Source organism: Somniosus microcephalus, chromosome 4, assembly GCF_052327205.1.
Source record: "Somniosus microcephalus isolate GS21.2 chromosome 4, FLI_Smic_1.0, whole genome shotgun sequence".
Lineage (NCBI taxonomy): Eukaryota > Metazoa > Chordata > Chondrichthyes > Squaliformes > Somniosidae > Somniosus > Somniosus microcephalus.
Window position 1 is genome coordinate 277,317,925 of NC_140990.1, and position 14,056 is coordinate 277,331,980.

The 14,056-nt window shown below is 47.5% G+C and overlaps 1 protein-coding gene across 2 annotated transcripts in view; it reads right to left on the minus strand.

Annotated features, from left to right (window-relative positions):
• lrp2a (low density lipoprotein receptor-related protein 2a) overlaps positions 1-14,056 on the minus strand; it is a 390,094-nt gene that overhangs the window by 3,005 nt on the left and 373,033 nt on the right. For both annotated transcript variants that reach the window (XM_085986489.1, XM_085986488.1), the window contains 6 exons: positions 8,230-8,297; positions 5,757-5,874; positions 2,305-2,428; positions 2,071-2,181; positions 845-955; positions 241-312 (listed from right to left, as the gene is read on the minus strand). In XM_085986489.1, the coding sequence (XP_085842615.1) occupies positions 241-312; positions 845-955; positions 2,071-2,181; positions 2,305-2,428; positions 5,757-5,874; positions 8,230-8,297 (604 nt within the window). The remainder of the gene's footprint in view (positions 1-240; positions 313-844; positions 956-2,070; positions 2,182-2,304; positions 2,429-5,756; positions 5,875-8,229; positions 8,298-14,056) is intronic.

Below are 14,056 nucleotides of genomic sequence, written 5' to 3' on the forward strand. Positions count from 1 at the left end.
CAACACTGCTTTATCCATGTTTAAACATTACCACAACTTACTTTCCAACAATTGTGCACTAGATATTAATATTCAAACACGCCTGTTTTGTTCTTTAATTTTAAAACAGTGTGGAGTATCAAGAATAATGGTTAATATATTGACGACTTTGTTTCTTACACTTTTTTTAAACTAAGTGATCCAAAGTATTACAAAATAACAAAGCAATATTCACTGTTAAGAATATGAAAGAACAGCTACCTCTGCATACACAGGGTTTTCAAAATTTGTGCCTGGTTTGGGTTTTCGTTTGAAAAAATTCCACTTTGATCCCTGAAAGGACAAAATGACATTAATGTCAACATCAGAACTTGCACATTGCTGGAGCTATGTTCAAAAAAAATACTGAACTAGAAATTTAATGGCATGCGCCTGTTTCAGACAAAACGGGTGCCTAAGCATCCAATATGGCGGGCGGTGCACATGCACTCATTACACACCGGAAGTGCGCCCGCCCACATTATTGGTGAAGGCAGAAAAAGGTGTGTCCAGGGCCCACGTCTGAAACAGGAATTGAAGAATAAATGTATCATAGGATATAGGGAAAGAGCAGGGAATGGGATTGGAGTTGATACTCCAATGTGGAGCCTGCATCAGCACAGGCATGATGGGCCAAATGCCTTCCTTCTGTGCAGAAATTTCTATGACTATATAATTCTAAGTGGGTTGAGGTGTCCCAAAATGTAAGAGTTGCAGTTACTGAGAGAAGGGCTCTCCTCTCTCTCTCTCTCTCTCTCATGCATACATTAGAACTTCTAAAATTACTGCGTAAAAGAAAACTATACAAATTCACCATTGCTTTTACCTGAGTTTGTGATCTAGTTGAAATAGGTTTGTCCACGAAAGGAGGCATGGACGTATAGCTGGGATTGTCAAAACTGCTGCCATTTGTTTCACCACCAACTGCCACCATAACCTGGACCAATCAGAAACAGTGTTAAAAAAAAATCAAATGCATTATCTTAAAAAAATGTTTAACCTAAATCTAAGATTTCACATGACAGTTTAAATATTAAGTATCCCATTAAATAGCCTGAAAAAAATGTAATATCTAACTGAATATGGCTAATCCAATCAGATAACTGGGCCTTTAGCTCCCACACACTGGGTTAACCAGATACTGAGCATAGAAAATACAAAGGGGTGGAAGTCATGCTACAATTGTACAAAGTAATTGTTAGACAGCATCTGGAGTACTGCTTTCCGTTCTGGGCACCACACCTCAGAAGGATATATTGGCCTTGGAGGGGGTGCAGTGCAGATTCGCTAGAATGATACCGGGGCTAAAAGTGTTAAATTATAAAAGAAAAGGTTGCATAGACTAAGCTTGTATTCCCGTGAGTATAGAAGACTGAGGGGTGATCTAATTGAGGTGATTAAGATAATTAAAGGAGTTGAGAGGGTTGATAGAGAGAAACTATTTCCTCTGGCGGGGGAGTCCAGAACAAGGATAGAAGAAAAAAACCCTTTTCTGCTCACTTGTTTATTGCACAAGCATATATAATTCTATAACAGGTCGTTCAGGGGTGATGTCAGGAAGCACTTCTTCACACAAAGGGAATCTAGAACTCTCTCCCCAAAAAACTGTTGAGTATAGATCAATTAAAAATTTCAAAACTGAGATTGATAGATTTTTTGTTAGGTAAGGGTATTAAGGGATATACAACCAAGGCAGGTAAATGGAGTTGATGTACAGATCAGCCATGATCTAACTGAATGGCCTACTCCTGTTCCTATGTTCCTAAAACGTATCATACAGTGCATTATAGTTTAGGTCAATACATTTCTTCCACTATAAAGAAAGTCTTGTAAGAAATCTTAAAGTGCATCTTCTTAGAACTATATGTATAGGTAACAAGGAGCTTGGCAATTCTGAATTAGGTAGTGTTAATTACACTAGTGTTTACTAAAGTTTTAGTACAGAACCATTGCCACCAACCAAATCAAATTTAATTCAAGAAACTAACTGTTCTAAATACAGTTGTTTAAGATATGGTGAGTTTATTTTTTCAATAGCCCCGTTACTTTTACCGCTGATTGCTGGACTGCAGGAGGCTCACTGGAAACATTTCCCTTCGTTCCGAACATGGGATTTTCAAAAGTAACTGGTTGCTTTCCTGCCTCTGATACAAAGTTTTCATTCTGTTGCAAAAAGAGTGTTGATTCAGATTTAATAAAGGCACTAAGCACAAGTGTGAAACACTCAATACGCCATAAACAGTTACAACCCAGGGCTTTAATAATAAATTGTTATTTTCATCTTACCATCTGCATCGCTCCATCAATAGCAGAATCTATGTCTATGGCAGAAGCTCCATTGTCTACTTCAGTATCCACTCCAGATCTAAATGTCACTCCATTCCCATTGGGTTTGATAAGATTGCTTAAGCTTTAGGGAGAAACAAAAATTCAGTCATTACTTTGTAGTATTGTGGTATGGAAGTGAACATATGCTCTAGGCAATGGAAAGTTCGTATTGCTCCTTTGGGATCCAGGGGAAAAAAACACAGGTATATTTGTGTCAAGTACTGTACAACAATAATTTCTTCTTGAAAGTTAAAGCACCGTTTGTGCTATGCTCGAGTTCTGCATAACTTTCTGTCAGTATACATGTAAATTACAGTTATAGTGTCACTTTCAGGTAGATGTGGGCTTAGGTGCACACTGTTGTGAAAGCAGCAGTCTAACTTTGACTCCCATATAGATGTGTGAACTCCCTTTGTGAAGCCATCTCAACTGTTTGTACCAGGTGGAATATAACTTTAGTCTGCTGTGAAGCCAGGATAAAAAAGTATTTCTTAGCTGTCGGATTTCCTAGCCACTTTATGAACTCATCTTCAAGTCTTGTAATGATATGAGAAAGAGCATTAAAAAATACCCACAGGAGCAGTGAAGCTTTGCATATTTGTGTTTGCATGTGTACACAGAGTGGGAGAGTGTAACTCTTACCATCTGCACTTCCAGCACACTTATAGCACAGATCAGTAGTTTAGTATAACTGCAGAACTTAAATTTAGACCAGTGCCCTTGCCTGTGAACGGGGGTCTAAAAATCATTTTAAAAATAGTTCTAAAAATATCAAATTCAATGGTGTAAACTGAATGTACAGTTATTAAGTTTTTGCACTGCTCGGGTACCTGAACAAAGGAACCAAAATAAGAGAGACCTTGTGGCTTGTTGATTATGAGATTTGGTTAACTTGTGGTATAATATCTAATTTAGCATCTGATAACCACAATATCCTTTATGTGACTAATGACTAACAGTTACAACATAAGCAAATGAATCTCATCCAATAATTTTACTCAGGAAAAAAATTGACAAGGCAGAAAAAATGTGCTGAATAATACTGATAATGCCCGGACCCTCAGAGAATACCCCCCACCCCGCCCCCTCCACCTCATGTGCTTCGAATGTGTTTTGGTCCATAAGTTTTAAGCAGTGAATCAAGTTTGTATGCATCTATGTTTGTTGATTGAAGGAGAAAAAAGTATTATTGTTACAAAAAAGGCATGAAAAAGATGCACATGTACTTGTAATAAATGCATTTGATAATCTCAACAGTTGAAGCTTTTACTCAAAGGCTAATAAAGAACGATTAGATATGTCATAGAGTCATGAGGCCACAGGAGGTGGCCATTCGGCCCATCGAGTCCATGCTGGCTCTCTGTAGAGCAATCCAGTTTGTCCCATTCCCCTGCTCTATCCCCAATAGCCCTGCAAGTTTATTTCCCTCAAGTGCCTATCCAATCTCCCCTTGAAAACATTGAGGCCTAGAAATTCATTATAGCCACTTTTGGGGCCGTAAAGTCGGGCGGCCGCTAAAGTTTGCGCGCGGCGCAAATTCGAGGCCATTTCCCCGATATTCATTAGCTTCGCCCTAAGAGTTTGCTCGAGCGCTAAAACTGGCGATGCACGGCTCTCTTTAGGCGCTAAGCCGGCGGCCCGGGCGCTAACACCGGAAGGTGGGCGCAGGGCAGGTGCGGCGAGCTGCTGATTGACGGCAGACACTCTGGCTCCGGTGAGCTCTTAAAGGGGGAGGGTGGATTTGGTTCTATTTGTGTTGTTGGGGAGGGCTTCTCTCCATCAGTTTGTTATGTGGTACCGGCACAACAACAACAACAACTCCTCCTCCTCCTCCTGCATCATCATCTTTGTCTCTCACAAAGTGTTGCAAAACGGCTGCCTTTTCTACTGCAGGAGTGCCCTTTAATTTGCGCTCCCCGCGGCCCGCCTCAGCTGTGTACCGTTCCACTTCACAGTCGTTAGGGCCGCCCGGCGCACAATGGGGCGGCGCGAGTGAAGTTCCGGTTCCGGGCGCACAAAGGGCGTTGCACGACGAAATGACGTCATGATCTGCGCGCGCAGCAGGGCGCGCGCTAAGACTTTGCGCCGGCGCTAAATGTCTATTGAAGTTGGGGCGAGGCGCAGAGCGCGCTGCGCCCGGGCGCTAAGCGCCTAGCGCTCGAGATCTACTCCTCCTAAGGCGCTAACGGCTGGCGCGCCCAACTGAATTTCTAGGCCTGAGTGTCTCCGCTTCCACCACTTCCATCGGCAGCAAATTCCAGGTTCTCGCCACTCACTGTGTAAAAAGGTTTTCCCTCACATCCCCCCCTGTATCTCTTGCCCAATACCTTAAATCTGTGTCCCCTAGTCCTTGTACCATCAACTAGTGGGAACAGCCTTTCCCCGTCTCGTCTATCCAAACACGTCATAATCTTGTACACCTCTATCAAATCATCCCTCAACCTCCTTTGCTCTAATGAAAACAAATCCAGCTCCTCCAACCTGTCCTTGTAGCTAAGATTCCCCCATCCCCGGAACATTCTGGTAAATCTCCTCTGCACCCTCTCAAGGGCCTTCACATCCTTCCTAAAATGTGGTGACCAGAACTGGATGCAGTACTCCAGTTGTGGCCTAACCAGTGCTTTATAAAGGTTCAGCATAACTTCTCTACTTTTGTACTCAATACCACTATTTACGAAGCCCAAGATCCCATATACTTTGTTAACCACTCTCTCAATATGTCCTGCCACCTTCAGGGACCTATGCACATTAACTCCCAGGTCCCTCTGTCCCTGCACACTCTTTAAAACTGTGCCATTAAGTGTGTATTGCCTCTCCCTGTTCCTTCTGCCAAAATGCATCACCTCACACTTCTTTATTAAATTCCATCTGCCACTTGTCTGCTAGCCTTTCTATGTCCTGTTGCAGTCGATTGGTATCATCCTGTTTGTCACACCCCCAAGTTTGGTGTCATCAGCAAATTTAGAAATTCTACTCTGTATTCCAATATCCAGGTCATTTATATATATCAAAAAAAGCAGTGGCCCAGCACTGAGCCTTGGGGAACACCACTGTCTACCATCCTGCAGTCTGAAAAACAGCCATTTACCACAACTCGCATCTGCCTTTTACAAATCCGTGTTGGCCCTCCTTAATTAGCTTAAACCTCTCCAAGTGCCCATTAATTATTTCCTTGATTATAGTTTCTAAAACTTTACCCACCACTGATGTTAAACTGACCGGCCTGCAGTTACTAGGATTGTCCTTACACCCTTTCTTGAACAATGGTGTCACATTTGCCTCTTGCATCCAGTGAATTATGGAATTTGCTATTCAATAGTAACATAACCTTGCATGTGGTCGATATTCCTGCTGTTGTGTAACCTGCTTGGCTTTAGTAAATTCATAGAGAACTGTAAAAGAGTTGTTACCTTGAAAGCTTAGGGAAAGGTGGCAGGATTGAGCCTGTGCGTCTGTAATTCAGGAATGCTCCTACAGCTAGTGCTCCCAGAACTAGGATGATAATAACGGTCAATAAGACTGCCGTTGCTGCAACACAAACAAAATGAAATATAAAAATTCCACAAGATCCTTCACATTACATGACCATCAAACATGATTAGGAGGCAGCCACTTAAAGATCAGATTGTGCCATTCTTCTTTAGACTATTTTAAGTATGGATATCTGACACTACCCAATAATTAAGAATTAAACTTACTCAGTTACATTGGATATTAATAACTAAACCTTTTTATGACATTTTATTTCTCCACTTATTTCCATTTCAGCCACTCACAGATTACACTCACAGATTATTCTTTTCTGTTGAGAATTGTAGATAAGCAAATATTTATAGAAATAATTTCATAACTGTCAACATCAATGCACATTAAACAGTAGACCAGTATGTCAAAATGGTGGAAACACTTGTAGGAGACCTAGCTGTTCCTTTAAGTTAATTATGTTACTTCAAGGGGAGGTTTTTACACAAAATGTCTGCCCACAAGACCTCTGTGATCTACACATTGTATAAAATATGACAGCAAGTAACTTCTGACAAATCCCAATGCTTCTCTTTATAGTATACTAGCTGGGGTGAGCCCGGCGTTGCCGAGGCTTTTTCGAGGGCATGTTGTTGTTGGAAGAGAGAGAGAGAGAGCGACTGGGGGGTGGGGGGGCGGCAGAGAGAGACTGGGGGGGGGGAACAGAGAGAGACTGGGGGGGGGGGAACAGAGAGAGACTGGGGGGGGGAAACAGAGAGAGACTGGGGGGGGGAACAGAGAGAGACTGGGGGGGGGGAACAGAGAGAGACGGGGGGGGGGAACAGAGAGAGACTGGGGGGGGGGGGAACAGAGAAGCTCTCCCCCCCCCGCGATTTCCCGAGGCTCTCCCCCCCCCCCGCGATTTCCCGAGGCTCTCCCCCCCACCCCCCGCGATTTCCCGAGGCTCTCCCCCCCACCCCGCGATTTCCCGAGGCTCTCCCCCCCTCCACGATTTCCCGAGGCTCTCCCCCCCCCCGCGATTTCCCGAGGCTCTCCACGATTTCCCGAGGCTCTCCCCCCCCCCCCCGCGATTTCCCGAGGCTCTCCCCCCCCCCCCGCGATTTCCCGAGGCTCTCCCCCCCCCGCGATTTCCCGAGGCTCGCCCCCCCCCCCCCGCGATCTCCCGAGGCTGTGTGCTGGCGTCACGGGGGCCATGCGCATGCGTGCCGGCGTCAAGGCGGCTGCGCAACTGGCGGCCTCTTCATTTTTTTTAAACTCATGTCACGGGGTGGCGGGCCGTGCGCATGCGTGGTTTCAAGACCGCCGGCGTGCCCCGTTGCCGGGGTAACGGGGCCCGTGCGAATGCGTGCCGTCGTCAAGGCGGCCGCGCAACTGGCGGCCTCTTCTTTTTTTTTTTAAACTCATCTTTCGCCGATTAAATAAATAGAGAGCAGCAAAAGAGGAGGAGGGAGTAGGAGTCGCTCGGTAGGCCCATGCAAGAAGGACGGTAGATGTGAATAGGAGGCAGGGCTCGGCTGCCGGTTAACTAAGTGGCCCCTCGGGTCGGACGCAGGCCTGGTCTCGAACGAGGAGCCAACTGCCCCGCCCACCGCGTACGCATTTGCTAAACACAATTTAAAACACAAATAAATTGTTATTTAATTCCCTAACACATCATTAAAATATTTACCTTAGTTCCCTAACACACAGAAAGTGTGGGGGAAAAAAATCGTGAAAAATCAAGATGGCAGCCACTCACCTCGGTTCAGAAGGATAAGGCCCGCCCACACACGCACCGATTGGTCGACCGGTCAGGTCACCGAAGCGTAGGATTGGTCAATCGTCGAGTCACTCGACACTCAACTGTAGGATGGCACGCACCAGGAACCCGCCGTCCGATTGGTCGACCTCGACGTCACACGGTCGCTAATGAGCGGAACGCTGAACGTTTTTCGGATACCGCGGGCGGGATTTTTGTCCGGCCGAAACGTAAATACGCCTATGACCGGTCCGGAATCGCAAGCTTTCTTTTGAGGCGACGCGCACGTCGGTACGCTCTGTAACTTTCAAACGTATAGAGAACGGACAGACATCGGGACAGACAGACAGAAGAGCCGCTTTATATATATAGATAAGAGGTTGTATTGTTGTTCAAGGGGAAAGACGCCCTTTGTTCACTATTTGCAGTGAAATCATAAATACATTTTTAATTTCACAACAAATAACAAAGAGCAAAAACCTTCCATCCTCAATGATTAAATTCCCTTTAATAGCTAACTGAAACGCATGAGAATCATCAGTTATATTGCTGGGAGATCAAAGTAATCGCAAAGACCTGTGGTCACAATAGTGAAAAGCCAGAGTAGTTGCATTGTGCTACTGAACTTTTTAATTAATTGATTCTCAACTTTTTAAAAGTACCTGTTGAATGGGGTAGTCCCTGGGATCTTCCAAACTGACAGTAGCTTCCCGTATATCCATACGGACATCTGCAGGAAACATAAAGTGTAACATTTCAAACTTTTATTTCCTGACAGTTGAAATATTTTGCCAATCTCGCTCTGGCCAGTTAGATAATTAACTTTCCACAGACTGTAGCTTCAACATTAGTTGCATATCAAACCAAGCAATTTGTCTAAACACTAACTTGAGAAATTTATTTTACACAGAATCTCTGGCACACATGATCAACCAATCATCTCACATACAAGGTTTCTGATGTTAATGAACCAGCAGCAGGAGTTTAATAATTGTATGACTATTAGGGGGGAAAATTTGGTATCGCCCCATTTGGGGCGCCATTATTGGCGGTGCGCAGAGTTTAGTGCCTGGCACTAATTATCGCCTCCGACAGCAAACTTGGCTTTTATCGCCCCTGGAGGTGATTGGAGCGCTAAATCAGGCGCTACACACCTCTCTTAAGGCGCTAAGGCCGGGGACCGAGGCGCTACCTCAGAGGACGGGCGCAGCACAGGTGCTGTCAGTTAGCGATGGAACACAGACACACTGGCGCCGGTCAGTTCTTAAAGGGGAGGGCCGATCTTGCTCTGCAGCCACACCCTGCTCATTGGAGCCTTGCATCTCGGCCTGGGCAGATCTGTGGCTAAACCTTGCAGCCAAGGACTATGGAGGGGGCCAGGGAATGAGCACAGCGCTTCAGCAAGTGGGCCTTGGAGGCTCTGGTTGACATGGTGGAGCGCAGAAGATCCATTCTGTACCCAGAGAGTGGCAGAGGGCCTTTGCCACGTGAGTACAGAAGAGTGTGGGGGGGGAGGTGGCTCAGAGCATCTCCTCAAGGAGCATGGTGCCTAGGACCCATCTCCAATGTAGGAAAAAGTTCAACGACCTCACTCGGGTCGTCAGGGTGAGTGCCTTTTTTTCAAAACCTCTCCATCCCTCCATCTCAACCTCACTTTATGGCCAGAGGGTCTTAAAAGCCCCAATGCCCAACACTCACCCAACACCTATGGCCCTTTCATCAAACATACACGCATATTCCACACTTTGCATACAGTAAGGGCTATTCAACTATGGCAGGCATTTCAGGCAAGACCATGGCTGCATACAGTAAGGGCTATTCAACTATGGGAGGCACATCAGGCAAGACCATGGCTGCATACAGTAAGGGCTATTCAACTATGGGAGGCATTTCAGGCAAGACCATGGCTGCATACAGTAAGGGCTATTCAACTATGGCAGGCATTTCAGGCAAGACCATGGCTGTATATTTACTCAGACGCCGTCATGTTTCTTGCAGGCCAAGCTGTCTCATAATAGGAGACAGCAGCAACGGACTGGTGGAGGGCGGCCTCAGCTGCAACCCCTCAGCGATCTTGAGGTGCGCGTCCAGAGGATTGTGACAAGCCGGGTGATTGGTCCCGTCGCCACTGGAGACGCCGACCCCGTTCTGGACAGCAATGGTAAGGTCATCATCTTTTTGTCCTCTCTCCTTCCACTTGTTCCTCACAACACCAGCCTTTGACACTTTCAATCCAAATTACTAAATCGCTGCACTCATGCCTCCCTTGCTGCCACCCTGTCCTCATGCTAAAGCCACTCTTGTACCTCCCTGCTTTCAGATGGTGATTCACCAGGTGAGGAGACGGGCTCTCAAGCTGCCAGTGGGAGTGAAGCTGAAGGCGAGGAGAAAGAGGAAGCCGGAGCATCAGTGCCACCCTCTCCCGAGGAAGCCCATGCCCACACTGGGAACATGCCTTCCCTGGAGGGGGAGTAGGGGGGAATGGTCTGATGAGGGTGAAGCTCCAGGACCCAGTGGGCTGCAGCAACGCGATGGGGGTAGGGAAGCTCGGGGGCCTTCTCCCCGGAGGGAGAGTATGCCATCGAGTCCTGCTGCACTGGACGCAGAGGAGGAGTGGGTCCTCGCTGAAATGAGCACCCAGGCGGAGCACAGGCACACTGAGCTCATGGCTGCAGTGGCAAGGGTGCCCGAATCCATTGAATCACTGGCAAGGAGTGTGGAGCACTTCGGTGTAGCACAGGCGGCTGCCACGCAAATGCTTAGTGCTGCAATGCAGTCAGTGGCTGATCTCATGCAGACGCAGTTTGAGGCCACGCGAGCACTGACTGCTGCCACCCTCGCTGGATCGGGCACATTTCCCCGGGGCGCTCTCCACACCGCAGCAGGCCAGCAATCTGTGCTCCATCAGATTGCTCCGGATGCTAAAGTGCTGCCCCCACGTGGGAGTGCCAGTGTGTCGGTCGAGCAGGGAGTTGCTGTCCTCTCTCAAGGCCGTCCTTCAAGGGCATCTGCAGTCTCAGGTTGTGACAATCAGCAGCCTTCCACCAGCCTTGCTCCAGCCACTGGGGTCCCATTATGGAGGAGCTGCAGGGTGGGAAGGGGGGAATTTTGCAAGGGAAGGAGATCACCCTCGAAGGGCAAAAAGTAGGAGGTGTGACAAAATGTTTTTCATTGTTTTATTAAAGGCCGAGGTTGGTGGTCAAATTTTTGTAATTGTTTTGGACATTGTCTCCAGGTTGAGAGAGCCAGTTATGTTAATGACTTTTTTTTGTGTTTCTTTCTATTAGTTTGTCCTGCGGAAATGAGACACACACAGTTTGTAAAATAAATAAGTTTCTGTATTCAAAATGTACATGTTTGGTCTTTGCAATCATTGTTGCCTTGACTGGCATAGGGGTTGCGGGATGGTTTCATTCAAGTTGTTTGAATGGCAGAAGCCATTTCCTCAGAAGGGGCCTAGAAGCGACTTGCTATGAGCCTTTGACGGACGGCCCTCCCACTTTGTACATTGTGTGCCTCTCTCCCGTCTTGGTGCTGCTGATGATCATCCTCCTCATCTTCCTCCTCTGCTGGTGCTCCAATGCCTGGTGGCATTGGCTGGGTCCTGAGGATTGCAAGGTTATGCAGCACACAACAACAAAGTGGGAGACTCGCTCATGCGAGTACTGAAGGGCTCCTCCAGAATGGTCCAGACAGCGGAACCGTTGCTTGAGCACACCGATTGTGTGCTCAACGATGTTCCTGGTAGCTTGATGGCTCTCGTTGTATTGCAGCTCAGCAGGGGTGTTGGGCGTACGGAGCGGTGTCATCAGCCAGGTGCACAGAGGATATCCTTTGTCCCCGAGAAGCCAACCTCCTGGGTGATGCGGTGCCTGGAAAGGTCTGCCACAAAAGTCCGGCGCAGGATGAAGGCATCGTGGCTGCTGCCAGGAAAGTGGGCATTGACAGCGAGTATCAGCTGTCTGTGGTCACAGGCCAACTGAACATTTAAGGAATGGAAGCCCTTTCGGTTGCGGAAATCCTCGGCATTCTCTTGCGGCGCATGCAAAGCCACATGCGTGCAGTCAATGGCTCCCTGCACCATGGGGAAACCCGCTATCATCGCAAAGCCCGTTGCGCGTTCTTGCTGCTTGTCCGGGGTCATGGGTGTAATGTATATACCTTTAAGGGGAACTATCTTTTACAGCTCATGTATACTGCAGTACCGGCAGTGACCACACCTGTATATAGCACTGAGTAGTAATCTGTACAGATCAGTTCCACTGTGAGCCACGTTGAGTAAACACCTGTTGTACCGTTTCTCCTGCAGTCTGTGTCTTATTATACACAGACACAACATTGGCGACGAGGCAAGTTCGAACCTACCTGCAACTCTGCATCACCTCCCGGGGATTCATTCCTGGAGATCAGTGGATTGGAGGTCAAGGCCAGAGACTCGGGCGTCGACCACGGGCAACCGCCCAGTCATCCAGCAGAGACTCGAGAATTGCGGGGGAGGCTGTCTAGAGCCAGGCTTGGCTTTCCAGTCGAGGTGGTCCAGCAAAACGGGCTGGCAACAGGTAGTGCGCAGACCCTTCCCGGACAGCGGCGGGCTAGAGCCCGAACGAGCGGCACAGCAAAGGGCCGAGCGGCGTCGACGGGGGAGAGAGAGAGGGCAGAGCGCACAGGGTGCAGCCGGTGTTCAGGGGCCGAGCAGCATCGAAGAGAGGGAGAGAGAGACGCGCAGAAACCCGCGTGGCGCCGCCATTGCCACGAGGACCGCCGAGAGCGGCGTTGGCAGCAGCGCAGGAGAAGCGCGCGAAACCTACAGGGCGCCGCCATTGCCACGAGAACCGCCGGGAGCAGCGTTGGCAGCAGCGGGGGAGGAAGGAAAGCGCGGGAGACGCCATTTTAAACCACACCCAAAATGCCGAAGAGTGGCAGTATCACCGCATTTGACAATGAAGTCGAAGATTGGACTACATATGTCGAACGAATAGAGGTGTACTGCAAGGCAAATGAGGTGTCAGAGGACAAGAAAGCGTCGGTATTGTTAAATTTAATGGGTGCAAAGACGTATGGTTTATTACAAAACCTAGTAACCCCAACGAAGCCAATGGAAAAGAGTTTTGAAGACATAGTAACGATACTATAGGGACATTTAAACCCCACACCGCTGCTGATAGCAGAAAGATTCCAGTTTCACAAACGGAACCAGCATAAGGATGAAAGCAATGCTGAGTATTTAACAGAACTGCGCAAACTATCGAAACACTGCCAGTTTGGAGCGGGACTGGCAGATACCTTAAGGGACAAGTTTGTGTGTGGGCTTCAAAGTGAAGGAACCCAGAAATGGCTTTTATCTGAAAAGGACCTTACGCTGAAAAAGGCTTTCAGCATTGCGGTATCATATGAAGCAGCAGCACAGGGCGCTGCAGAGATACAACAGAGACCGCAAGAATATGGCACAAACGAAATGTCATACAGAACAGAGAAGTGCTATCGCTACGGCAGAACAACACACGACCAGAATGATTGCTGGTTCAAAGACAAGTGTGCAGACAGTGTGGAAAAGTAAGACACATAGCACGAGTCTGCAGGTCGGGAAAGAAAACCAGCAATAGGAAACCTACCAAAGGAAAGTACAAGAAGGTACATAAGATGACGGAGAATAGTTCAGACGAACAAAAGAGTGATAACGACTCCGAAAGCAGGGAACTGAGTTGTCTGAAACTACATAATGTAATCACAACGGAGGATCACCGAACCATTTGGGTCACTCTCAAGATAGCAGGAGTCCAGGTAAAGATGGAATTGGACACAGGATCAGCCCTAACAGTCATAAACCGACGGGACTACGAGCGGCTATTCTCACACATACCCTTGAGAGACACAAAAATTGTCTTGAAGACGTACACAGGGCAAAAAGTCTACCCCAAAGGAAAAATAAGGGTGACCGTTATATATAACGGTAAGGAAACACCAAAACTAGACCTGTATGTATTGCAAGGTGGAGGACCACCATTACTGGGACGTGAATGGATCCGGAAAATACAACTGGATTGGCATTCCATACAGGCACTGACTGTGGCTGACAAAAAGGATGACGATGTCACACCTGGGCGACTGTCAAAGATCCTAACTGACGCGAAAGAAGTGTTCCAGCAAGGACTCGGAACACTAAAAGGCATGACAGCAACGATTAAAATTGAAGAAAACGCAAGCCCAAAATTTTTTAAGGCCAGACCGGTACCTTATGCGATCCGCCCAGCCGTCGAAGCAGAGCTGGAGAGTCTGGAACGTTCAGGTGTACTGTCCAAGGTAGACTGGAGCGAGTGGGCTACACCCATCGTCCCTGTGATGAAAAAGTCGTTGAGCAGCACGCCTGGGGAACCAAGGAAGGTTTGCATCTGTGGGGACTTTAAGGTAACAGTGAACCCGGTCCTTCACACCGCACAATATCCACTTCCGCGGATTGAAGATATTTTCGCCTCGCTATCTGAAGGGAAA